The 12,754-nt window shown below is 43.7% G+C and overlaps 2 protein-coding genes across 66 annotated transcripts in view; one reads left to right on the forward strand and one right to left on the reverse strand.

Annotated features, from left to right (window-relative positions):
• The window catches only part of ANK3 (ankyrin 3), a 401,108-nt gene extending 392,394 nt beyond the window's left edge, over positions 1-8,714 (forward strand). For 39 of the 43 annotated variants that reach the window (XM_081190769.1, XM_081190787.1, XM_081190760.1 and 36 more), the window contains 4 exons: positions 3,861-3,944; positions 4,087-4,146; positions 6,389-6,474; positions 7,122-8,714. In XM_081190769.1, the coding sequence (XP_081046895.1) occupies positions 3,861-3,944; positions 4,087-4,146; positions 6,389-6,457 (213 nt within the window). In that variant the 3' untranslated portion in view covers positions 6,458-6,474; positions 7,122-8,714. The remainder of the gene's footprint in view (positions 1-3,860; positions 3,945-4,086; positions 4,147-6,388; positions 6,475-7,121) is intronic. The other 4 variants (XM_081190772.1, XM_081190766.1, XM_081190768.1 and 1 more) reach the window with 2 other exon arrangements.
• Positions 1-12,754, reverse strand: part of LOC308585316 (uncharacterized protein) — a 131,096-nt gene that overhangs the window by 107,924 nt on the left and 10,418 nt on the right. The window contains exon 1 of one of the 23 annotated variants that reach the window (XR_014007252.1): positions 8,843-9,154. The exons of the other annotated variants lie outside the window; for them this stretch is intronic. The gene's annotated coding sequence lies outside the window, so the exon portion shown is untranslated. Of the gene's footprint in view, positions 1-8,842; positions 9,155-12,754 lie in introns of those variants that run through there. 23 annotated transcript variants of the gene reach the window in all.

A 12,754-nucleotide genomic window follows, 5' to 3' on the forward strand; every position in this document is an offset into this window, starting at 1 on the left:
ATCAAGGGCACTACAGATAAAATTAGCAAAATCCTCCACAAACACAATATCAAAACAGCCTTTTGCACCAACCAAAAAATAGCCAATATCCTCAGAAACCCCAAAGATAAAATCCAGTTAGAAAACCAAGGGGTCTATGAAATACCCTGTAAAGTCTGCCCAGCCACGTACATTGGACAAACAAACAGACGAATAAATGCACGTATCGCAGAACACAAGAATGCCGTCAAAAAAGAAGAAAAAACTTCCTCTCTTTACCAACACATGAAAGAAACAGGACACGAAATTAATTTTTCAGATTCCAAATTGCTCTTTAACACGGAACACCACCACAAGAGAATAATCATGGAAGCCATCGAGATAGAGAAACACCCTCACAACATGAACAAGCGTGACGATACGTCCCGCCTGCCAGACATCTGGAAAATAGCCCTCCCCACAAAAACCGACACCAGAACCAGAGGCACACAGAACGCCATCTCCAATCAACCACACCAGACCCAAACCCAGACCCTCTCCACAGATAAATTACAGACACCATCCAGTAGCCAAACCATAGTGGCACCTCCGGATGCTGCACCCCCCTGCAATCCTTACACAGATCTGGCTGGCACAGGGCACAAAACCACAGCTCGCCCCTATACACGAAGCCAAGCCAGAGCACAACTAAGTGAAGTACAGCCATCTTCTCAGAAAAAACTCTTTACAAGCTCAAGAGGTCAAGACACGAAAGCTTTAGCAACTAATCCACACCTAATGACCCTCCTAAGTGGTACTCAGAATATCACTCAAGAAATCACTCAAGATATCCCTCAAGTAATTAATGAACAAAAGAAGAAAAGACACACTAACCTGGGAACTTCCTCTCTGCCCAGAACGTTGGAGGCTATACACCACACCCCCTCAACAGTATTTATAGGAACTCAAACACTGAGATCCTGCTCTGTTCCAGTAACAAGAAGCCGAAAGCACCAGCCTGAAGATGACGAGTGAGACCTCGTCGAAACGTCGCCTAGACACCCCAACTCTTACACGGGAAGACACCCGAAGACACCAAAACCTGCATATAAATATAAATATATACTAAATATATACTAACTATATACATATAAATATATGCTAAATATATATACAATATATACAAATATATACAAATGCCGCTCAGTATAGTGAAATTATAACCTGGATCAACAGCAGTTTTGCAACTATGACCATTATAGCTTGGCTAGTAACAACTGTGAAAGATATATTAATTCTGATTTTGAAGCTGAATGTTGGAAGATTTGGGACAGATAAAAGAAAGCACTTCACACAGCTATGGAACTCCTCCCACAGGAGGTAGCGGTGGCCACCAAGTTGGATGGCTTTAAAAGAGGATTGAACAAATTCATAGAGGACAAAGCTATTGATGGCTACTAGTCATGATGGGTATTCTCTGCCTCCACGGTCTGAGGTAGTACTGCTTATGAATAACACTTGCTGGAAAGCACAGGGTGAGCGCTCTTGTGCTCTGTTCCCACTTGTGGGTTTCCTACAGGGATCTGGTTGGTTACTGTGAGAACAAGATGCTGGGCTGTTGGCCTGATCTAGTAAGATCCTATGTTCTTGCAGTTTTTGTTTTTAATAGCATTCTTCTGAACAGTCTAAATCAGGGGTGGTTAGCCTTTTTCAACCCAAGGATGGCATTCCCCGTTGGCCAAGAAACACTCTGGGGGCTGTATGCTAGTGGCAGGTGTGACCCCACACTCTTGCACATCCACAAACCACACACATGTACAAGACCCACAGCCCCCCTCCATGAGCTGATCCATACAATCAGCTGTGGGGGAAAGGTTATCCCTACTCCCTCAACTGATTATCAATTGACTGGTTTTAGCTGCTGTCTGCAATAAGTTATAGTTTTGTTTTTTAAAAAAAACCTTTTATGTAATTTTTATTATTTTGAGCAATCCTGGGCTCCCTTGCGGAGAAGAGTAGGTTATAAATGTGAATAATAAATAGATGACTAGCTAGGGAGTTCTTTGCATTACTATCCATCTGATGGGCTGATACCTACTTTAATTACATAATATGTCTAGCTTAGGTTTATTCCCCCATTTTGCCACCACTGGCAAAATTTATGGGTTCTTGGAGGGAGGCAGAAAAATATTCATGGCCCCCCAACATCTTTCTCCTCTTCTCTTTGCTCCTCACTAATTTATGCAATTCATGCACATTCTTGACTAACACTTAAATATCTATCCGAAAGCAGACACTGTAGAGTGTCTGTCTGCTCCTACCAGGCACTTGGCAGTGATGCAGAGGGCTAGACCTCAGGGCCAAAATCAAAGGCACTGCAGCACAGCACCCACCCACCCTATAGAGTCCGAAATGTCAGGCTAACAGGCCTGGTGTCAGCAGCTGGGCCAGCACAGGCATGCCCGGTCACCACAACATCTTTCTATTTTTTAAAAAAAGATGCTCACTTTATTCTGTTTACTGTAAAATATATTATCATTTTCTACAGCAAAATTGTGCTTATTCATAAATAAGCATTGTTGTCGGGAGGGTGAGGAATGTTAGTTGTGTGCTTCACAACTGAGCCAATACACATGGCCATCTAAAGAGGGAAGTGTAGGGTAAGACCATGAAGCCCAGGGCCTGAGATTACCTAGCTACACTACTGGTGGAGGCAGTTGCCTGGGAAAGTTCATGCCGTGAGAAATTAGTTCATCTAAAAGGGAAGAAGACACAACAAGAGTCAGTCAGAAAGACCTACATGGGTTGCAGGGCTCTTTCGCTTTCTTCTTCTAAGAGCAGCTCCCTAGGATGCAGAGATTCAGCTTCTGAACATGTGGTCTGCTTCCTAGGGGCTGTTCCACTTCAGAATGCATGTGTTGGACAGTTATCTCATGGCTGGTTGGTTGGTTTTTGTTGTTGTTGTTTAAAAAAAACCCTCTCTGAATGTTTAAGGTTAGCATATCAGAGAAAATGATTTTACCCTAAACTGCTTTCCCATTGTTTTGTTCCAGCTTTTCATAACAGTTAAGATTCAAACACAAAGAGTAGTCAAGCATGATAACAGCAACTGCAGTATTAAGTGATATAGTCAAGACGAACTATTTCTGCATGCCAGAATTGACTTTTTAAACACACTAATTTGTTTGCTTCTGTAATTTATTACCTGGCCATCAATGACTAATCAGCATTTCTGGTATAACTTATAAAAAAAACCCTATAGTGTAAGGGAAGGCCTATTCAAAATGTGAAGTTAAAAAGAATCATGGGGGTAGATGGAACCTTAGTTTTTGTCTGCTGGAATAGTCAGCAAGAAAGGAAAACCATTATTTTCGGGGGGGGGGGAATCCTCTGAGTAGAAGTAAACACCATGCTACTACAAATATTCTATCAGCGCAAGTATTTCAGCTTGCCAAACAGAATGAAACACCCCTACATATTGTTCTGAGGGTTCTCCTGACTCCCGCAAGCAAATTTTGCGGGGTGCTGGGGGAAGGACTGAAAGCCCTGTTGCACAAGCTAAAGCCCTTGCACAGGGCTTCCACTGATGGGGTTTGTTAGATAAATCCCACCCATTTTTGGGGGGTTCCTTCATAGCATGGCACGGATCAAGATAGGCCTGTGCATGTACACAGAGTACTTCCACTACAGGCAAACTCTCCTTCCAATGACAGCCCATCACAGATGGCTTCTGTCTAAGTTTAAGATGACTTTTAGAATGTGACATTACCATGTGGACATCAGTAGCTGCTGTTTCTGACAAGTAAAATCCAACATGGCATGATTTTATTGCTCGGAGTGGTGTTGAATAGCCAATATTTGGGAATATGGATAACTGGCTAATATTGTAACACATTCTTTAGGGTGAGGAGGCAAAAAACATTCCTGGTGAATCTGTTACAGAAGAACAGTTTACTGATGAAGAAGGCAACCTCGTCACCCGAAAAGTAATCCCACCTTGCATTTTCATTCTTTTCTCCCTCTCCCTCTGCCTCTCTCTGTTGACTCTTTTTACATTAGCTTTGTCCTTTCAGAGTCGGGTGGAAAAAGTATCGATTTTTGGTTTTTTTCCATATTGCTTCCCTACAGGTTACCCGGAAAGTGTTAAGGCGTGTTGTTATCCCACATGAGAAAAAACCTGGTGACATGGTAACCAGCGTGTGTGTGCAGGAATAGCAAATAAGGGCTGTTCTCTAAATGCTAAAGATTGCTTGCAGTTTAACATTAAAGCAATGCAAAGCAAGAGTGCCTGTGCTTTTGACAAGCTGTGCATTTGAACTCAGAAAAGGCGAGGTCTCACAAATAGTGTGTTGTGTGCTGGCAGGGTTCTTCAGTTTTTCATTCAGTGCCTTCAGATTCTTGAGAGAAATGTATTTCATTTTGATATTCTAGTAGGAAACGTTAGCATTAGGAGTGGTTTTTAATACAGCCATTTGAAATGGCGGAGTCTGAGCCTGAACACACTTTGCCATTCCCATCTCCTACCACCTCCTCTAGTTTCTTTTACTAGCTTGACAGAGGATGACACACAGCAAACGGGGGGGGGGGGGCTAACTTTGTGGTCTTTTGCTGTAAAAGGGCTTTCTGTGGCCCAGGCTGGAATCCTGTGGAAACCTACCTGGGAGTAGTCCCCACCTCCAGTGGACATAGTAGGGTTTGACTTCCCAGGAAACGTTATGCTACGATTGCACTGCAGGTAGCTGAGGGTGCAAGCATGAAACAAGAACCAGCAATGGGGAGCCTGTAGCCCTCTAGATGTTTCTGGACTATAGCTGCCCTCAATCCTGACCACTGTGCACAATGCCCGATACTGATGGGAGTCGAAAGCTATCAGGGAGGTTTCTTATCCTTGACATTTGGATTACAGACTAAAACAATGCCAGATTTGTGGAGGATTTTGTTTTGGTTTTTTTTACTTTTTAGCACCAAGTGATTCTTCTTCTTGTAAATTCTCCCCTATTAAGGTCCAAATTGAAGTCAGCTTTTCTAATGATCTTTGAATTCCTATTTTTTAAAAAAGGCCCTACGGAAAGTCTTGATTAATCACCTGTTTTTTTTTAACCAATTAAGTTTGCACAATACCCAGACTTAAGCACTTGTCCTTTTTGAGAAGTTGAAAGAAGATACCATGCTATTTAATAAACAAAAGGTATTGCTTATCCTAAAAAGGGAAGGTTGCTTTCTTTTAAAAAAAGAAAGGCTAAAGCCATTCTCAATTACAGCAACACCCCAGAAGCAAAACAGCATCAAAAAATAAACAAGTGTGCCCTTAATTCACAGACTGCCCCCCCATTAAAACTGGCCAGCACAAGTTAATGACCTGACCTAACGGTTTACTTGGTTACCCTGTCAAAAGCACAACTTTCTTCTAACAAAATGTTTTGATGCTGCCAATCCTTTGCCAGCAGGGCTATGTTCCATCTGCAGGCAAAAGTTGGTTTGCCAATTTAAAAGGAAAAAATGTGAGAAAAATGTATTTCTACATCAGGAGAATGGAATACTCTCAATGAATTAATTAAAAAAAAAGCAACAGGGAGCATGACAGGCATTAATGAGGAGGAAATGGGATTGTCTAACCATGGTTTTCCTTGTCCAACTGAGTACCAGGTTCAGCATCATGGAACACCATTATGTAGTTAGAAGGGAGAGTAGGCTGAGACCATCACTTGCATCTCACAATTTTCAGAAAAAGCAACTTGTGAAAGTTCTGGTTCTTCTGTATCTGACCTATGCTTTTTAGAGACCACATTTTTTCATTAATACCAATGAGCTTTCATTCCTTCAACAGTACTCTGCATCTTTGGTTATTGTCTTTCAGTGGCAAAAGACAGGAGATCTGCACTGTGTGTCAGCTTTTAGATTTTGTTGCAGATGCGTTTCGCTTTAACAAATACTTTTACTGGCTTTCCTCTTCCCCCCTTTCATGACATTTTCTCCATTACTAATCTACTTCAGTTGAAGCTGAGCTGTTATGAACTCTCTTAAGAGCAGTGAGCTTTGTTTCCAAAGGATCTGCCAGCTTGGGATGCCCAGAAAGGGAAATCTGGGAATCTGGCTTTTCAAGAGGGGTGAAACATTCAAAATTCAAAATTGCATTAAGGGAAGTAGACCTGTGATATTTCCTGATAATCACTGAACTGCGGCAGTATCCCAGTCTAGCATACAATTCATAACATTGTAAGGCTATGTTTCCTATGTTTCCTGATGGTACTGAAAGCTTGTGTTTTTGCAGCTTAGTAGACTGGCTACAGAGCTGTGGTTTGTGTGTCCCTGAAGCGCTCAGATTTAATAGCTTCTTACATGTCCCATTCCAGCTGCATGGGATGTGCTAGAAATCAGTTTGATAGAAACCTCGGCATCTGATTTCTGAATGTGTACCTTTCCATTAAAGCAGGGAGAAGGTTATAAGATGAAGACGAAGAAGGAAGTCCGGCATGTGGAGAAGACGACGTATTCATAACATACAAACAGCAAATGGTCAGTTTGCTACACAGACATTCTACTCTTAATACTCTGAGCAAAAATGGAGTCTTAGGAAGCAATAAAGAGGCACGCCAGCAACAATGGCATATGTTAAGAGAGTTTCAGATTCAATACAGGCACAGACTGGGACAAAAATCTCTACTTAAAAGGCTTGCTGAAAAAGGAAAGTATTTGCTAGCCAACGGAAATACACTAGAAATGGTGCCTATCTTTTAAATTGTGGGAGTACCAAAAGGGTAGGTGCCACCACAGTAATGGTCTGATTCCTGTATTGTATGGAACAGAACTTTTGATCAGATGGTACCTGAAGGAGGCCCTCTCTTGCAGAGCATAGTGATAATTTATGAATAAAAGGAGTGTGATGATCTTTCAGGTACCATAACTTTAATGTGATTATGCCAAGTTATCAAATGTTGCACCAGCACGCCCCTTTCTAAACAAAGACATGCTTAGGGTGGCCTGTGCAGGCCAACACCACAAAAACATACACTTAAGCCGCTATTGCAAAGATTATGTCATTACTGCTTATGCCAAAGGAATCTTTAGGACTGAAATATTAGGTGCTTTTGAAAGGTAGATTTCTGATATTGGTACTGTTTTTTTTCTTCTTCTTCCCTCACCCCTCTCCCTTCTGTCTCAAGACTGTATACGCTTTTACTGCCAGTATTCTAGAGAGAAACTCAAGGAAATGGGGGAAAAAATCAACAGGAATTTTCAAGTCACTGATAAAGCGTGTGTGTGTGTGTGTTTGCTGCTTCCACACATTAACCGCATGGATTTTATGCGACGAACAAAACAAATTTAATTTAGCATGAGCCAGTTCTACAAGAGCATGGAAATTCACTTTCATTCACAGCATTGGAGAGTGTGCAATGGAGAACGATGCAGTGTATATACAAGATTCCCACACTGGAACAGCTTCGTTGAAGCAATTTGATGTCATCTGAAAAAAGGAATTCCTGTAGGATGAGGGGATGTAACGACACTGAAAAAATGGTTTAAACCACAGAAAGACACTAAAATTTACTAAAATCCACAACAGCTCGCCTTATTTTTCTTGGACCCAAACTGTCAGGGTAATAAAATACTCTTTCGTTTTTTTCTCTTTTTTTAAGGAAAAAAATAACTAACATCAATAGTTTCACTGTAAATAAATAACACTGTATAAATTCTAAGGAGAAGTAGAATAAATGTTGATAATTCTTAGCTGACAAACGGAATATTGCATTCATGTTGAACAGAAATCAGTGTCTCAAACGGCTACACCTGCAGGGGTATTCTGGGTGTATCTTCACAGATTCTTGTATATTTAGCAATTATAATGTTTGTATATGCAAAACGCTAGCTTGATTTTAAAAAAATCTTTAAAATCTGCTGCAAATTTAATGATTCCTAAAATGAGGAATTCTGTAGTTCTGTGAAAAAAACATTTTTTTCTTCAGAGTACTAATATTTTGATGCATGCGATTCACCTTATTTTGATGAAATCTTTTCCAGTTTTGCAAACACTAGGCCGCAATGTGACAAATAAAACTCTGGGGGGTGCAATCAACCAAGCACAGCTGCTAAGGCCCCTCCCACCCCCCGGGCATTTAAATGGGGCTTGCAGTGGGCTCCAGCACAACCGCCACTGAAAACGAAGGCTGGTTACACAGCAGCAGTGCTTGGCGGAGTGTGCCCTTTACCTGTAAACACAAAGCCCTTCATCTAATATTTGTTGCTGTTGCCAATTTTTTCAATGGAAACGACCTGAAATTTAAAGAAACCATAACATATACAGTAGTTGCATTATAGGGAGGGGGGTGCTATCTGTTCTTGCTTTATACCAGGGGGAATATGCTTGCAGCTTTTAGAAGTGGGTTGGTGCTCTTGTCAGCACAAGTTTGGGATATTAAAAAAAAAAAAGAAATGAAGAGAAATTCTTAGCTAACAGACTGGCAGCACGCTGTAAAAATATTACTGTATTGTGTACTGGCTCTAAGATGTAGAATCTTTAAGTAAGCCAATCATCTGTAATCATTCTAGCAGTGTAATATTAGGTTGCTAAGGCTGCTGTGTTTTAAAGGGCATTTTTATTTGGGTTTTTGGTGAAATACTTTAATTTGTTAATTATCTTCATATGAAAACAGGTTTCATTGATAATAGCTCTAATTAAATATGTATGAAGAAAACACAAACACTGGATGATCTAGTTGATTATTTAAGCATAAAATAAATTGTGTTAAAACTCTTCACTTATATGTATATTGTGGTATTTATTCATACTCCTGTGGAAATGGTGGGAGTGGCGCATGTTGAAAATGTGGTTACAAAGAGAGGCTGTATGCCCAAGTTTTCCTGCTCCCAAGCGGCATTGCCCTGCCTTCTCTTCTCTGGGTCCCTCCCTTCTCTTTGCCTTCATGCCTCCTCTGCCTGCTGCATTATTTCACATCTTCCCTCAAACTCCTACCACCTCTTCTCTTTCTCTGATATTGGCTTCTTCTCATTTTGTAAGCCTCCAAGCTTCTCCTGATCCAGCTTCTGTCTCCTTAAGCTCTTCTTCTTCCACACCTTCTTTCCCAGACTTACTGCTTGAATTCCTCCTTGACTTCATCACCTTCCCTCCATACACTGCTTGCTTCCATGTCATCCCTTTAACTCAGGGTCTCACCCCTGCTTCCCATCTTTCATTCCTGTGCAGTGAATGCTACTGGCTACAGATGTCAGGTTGGGCTGCTGATGTCATAGTGGCTCGCCTTATGATGGAACCTGTCTCCTGCCTTCAGTAGCAAAGCAATGAAGAGAAGACATGGGCAAACTCCCTTGCAGAAAAGTGGAAGATTATCGTAGCAGATTGAAAATGATGCATGGAGAACATCAACCATCAATTCTTTGTGGAGTGCATTTCACTAGATGCACTGGAGGAATAGGTATTTTGCCTTTCACTCACATGTGGAACACTTTCAGATACAAGTGGTGTTTCTTGTACCATTTCTAATAAGAACCATTACTCCAAGTTATGCACCAGCCATATGTTGGATAGGCAAATAAACAAATGTGCAAATAAAACATCCTCACAGGGCTTCTCTAAGTGCTTGGCTCACAGCTTCAGCTTCCTCCACTCTGTCCATCATTGTCCTCCTACTTCTGAGGGGAGTGTTGATCCCTTATGTCTTTTAATCTGTGTTCAGATTCTTAGCTCATCCTTGGGGTACTCCAGAACAGTCATTATGATGATAAATATCCTCATATTATATTGATTTGGAACTTAAAACTCCAGAAGAATAAAAAAAAAAAATGCTGCACAACTTTAGGCTTCCAACCAGCAACTTGTAGCTTGCAATCAACACAGATAGGAGTCCGAAAATAGAATAGAAGGCAAATGATCAATGCTCATTTAGTACGACTGAGCCATTTGCAACTTTTCAGTGACAAAAGGACTATTTCCCACAGCACGTAAGTGTGTAGTACCACCACTGGATTGCAATCATAAATACTTAAATTCTGTTAACATAGTAGCATACTGTTATCTCTCTTTAAAAGTATTAATTCTATTCATGGATTAATTCTACTCATGAATATTCATCACTTGTTCTCTAGATTTAATTAGTACATGAGGACTTAAATAACTGCACGTGTGAACTATCTCTGTTGAAAAGTATTATTTCTGAGCTGAACTACACTAAATATCACTTTAGTTAGTTATACAATATAAAGCATTTGTTTCATCTCCCCACATATAAAAAATTGTCCATTTATTTTTGTAGGTAACTTGGGTGGCAATAGTGCACTAGTCTGGAACTAGTCAAGACAGCAGGCATGTAGCAAAATCCTGTCTCCCCAGAGAGTTTATGGCTGTGTACACATTACCAGCTTAAGATGCAGCTAGGCCTTTCTTTTTATCAATTTAGATCAAATATAGTTTGTGGGAAAATGCATCAAAACACAGTATTTCATAGGAAATGACAGGATAGATACAGATTGTAGCTAATGTTGTGTGTACACCTTCCCAAACTAGCAATGGGAGGTCATTGGATGCAGTGCTTTTCTTCTAGAAAAAAGGGTGCTGGTACTACGTACAGTGGTACCCCGCAAGACGAATGCCTCGCAAGACGGAAAACCCGCAAGACGAAAGGGTTTTCTGTTTTGGAGGCGCTTCGCAAGACGAATTTCCCTATGGGCTTGCATCGCAAGACGAAAGCCCATAGGGAAATGCTGGCGGTCGGGAGCAAAGACTTTCGCCCACAGCTGGCCTTCAGAAGAGGACCTCTTCTGAAGGCCGGCGGGGGGCAAAAGTCTTTGCTCCCCCCCCGCCTGCCTTCCCCCCCCCGCCTGCCCCGGGCGATCTTAAAATGCTGGCGGGCGGGAGCGAAGCGTTCGCTGCCGACCCCCAGCATTTTAAAATCTCCAAGGGACAGCAGAGAAGTCTCTGTCCCGGGGAGATTTTAAAATGCTGGGGGTCGGGAGCGTTCGCTGCCGACCCCCAGCATTTTAAAACGCTGTTCCGAAGCGGGGGCGGGAACAGCTGCCCCAGCCGCCCCGCTTCGGAACGATGTTCCGAAGGGGGGAGGTGGGGCGGGAACAGCTGCCCCATCCGCCCCGCTTCGGAACGATGTTCCGAAGGGGGGAGGTGGGGCGGGAACAGCTGCCCCAGCCGCCCCGCTTCGGAACGATGTTCCGAAGGGGGGAGGTGGGGCGGGAACAGCTGCCCCAGCCGCCCCGCTTCGGAACGATGTTCCGAAGGGGGGAGGTGGGGCGGGAACAGCTGCCCCAGCCGCCCCGCTTCGGAACGATGTTCCGAAGGGGGGAGGTGGGGCGGGAACAGCTGCCCCAGCCGCCCCGCTTCGGAACGATGTTCCGAAGGGGGGAGGTGGGGCGGGAACAGCTGCCCCATCCGCCCCGCTTCGGAACGATGTTCCGAAGGGGGGAGGTGGGGCGGGAACAGCTGCCCCAGCCGCCCCGCTTCGGAACGATGTTCCGAAGGGGGGAGGTGGGGCGGGAACAGCTGCCCCAGCCGCCCCGCTACGGAACGATGTTCCGAAGGGGGGAGGTGGGGCGGGAACAGCTGCCCCAGCCGCCCCGCTTCGGAACGATGTTCCGAAGGGGGGAGGTGGGGCGGGAACAGCTGCCCCAGCCGCCCCGCTTCGGAACGATGTTCCGAAGGGGGGAGGTGGGGCGGGAACAGCTGCCCCATCCGCCCCGCTTCGGAACGATGTTCCGAAGGGGGGAGGGGGGCGGGAACAGCTGCCCCAGCTGCCGGGCTTCGTAGCGCTGCTGCGAAGCCGGGCGGGGGGGTGGTAACACCTTCTGAAGGCGGGCAGGGGGCGAAAGTCTTTGCTCCCCCCTGCCTGCCTTCCCAGGGGCTTTTAAATCGCCCCGGACAGCGGAGAAGTCCTCTGCTGTCCGGGGCGATTTTAAAATGCCGCCCGCCAGCATTTTAAGATCGCCCGGACAGCGGAGAAGTCCTCCGCTGTCCCAGGGTTTTTTAAAATGCTGGGGGTGGGAAGAAAAGCCCTTGTCCCCCCCCCCCCAGCCTTCAGAAGAGGTCCGGGGACAGACTGTCCCCGGACCTGGCCTGAAGGTGGTTTCCCTAGGAACGCATTAATTGATTTTCAATGCATTCCTATGGGAAACCGTGCATCGCAAGACGAAAAACCCGCAAGACGAAGAGAATTGCGGAACGAATTAATTTCGTCTTGCGAGGCACCACTGTACCCTTGAGAACTCCCAGAAAAAAGCACTGACTGGATGCAGAGTAAACAAAGAGGGATGCAGAGTAAACAAAGAGCATACAATGTAACATCAGTGCACTACAAGTCATCATAAAGGGCAGCCCAAGAAATTGTGACATGGGTTTCGCAGTAGCAGACATTACCAGGGCACAGAGGACAAGAAAATGTCAGGATGCTATTTTTGGTGGCAGCTAGACATCTCCAGACATGACTATTTCCAGTCCTGGTCCCTATAGCAAAGAGGGTAATATAGATGCAATGAATCACAGGATGGCGGTGGTTGTTTTTTTAAGCTGTATAATAATGCTAATTGGTCATACTTTATTTATTCAACGTTTCCCCATGTCTGGAGTTCTTTTGCAAGGTGTGTATTTTGTACAAAAGTCAAAGAAAGAGCAATCATGAATAGAAAGTGTTGGCCGCTGGCAACAAAAACACTTGGAAAACTAAGAAAATTATCCCCAAGCATCTTGGTGCTACAATTGAAAGGTAAATTGCAGCGACTTAAAATTACTCCGGCAATCTCCAAATCTACACTGTACATCTGTAAAGACTGACTGAAG

This window comes from Podarcis bocagei (assembly GCF_964188305.1).
Source record: "Podarcis bocagei genome assembly, chromosome: 4".
NCBI classification, from domain to species: Eukaryota; Metazoa; Chordata; class Lepidosauria; order Squamata; family Lacertidae; genus Podarcis; species Podarcis bocagei.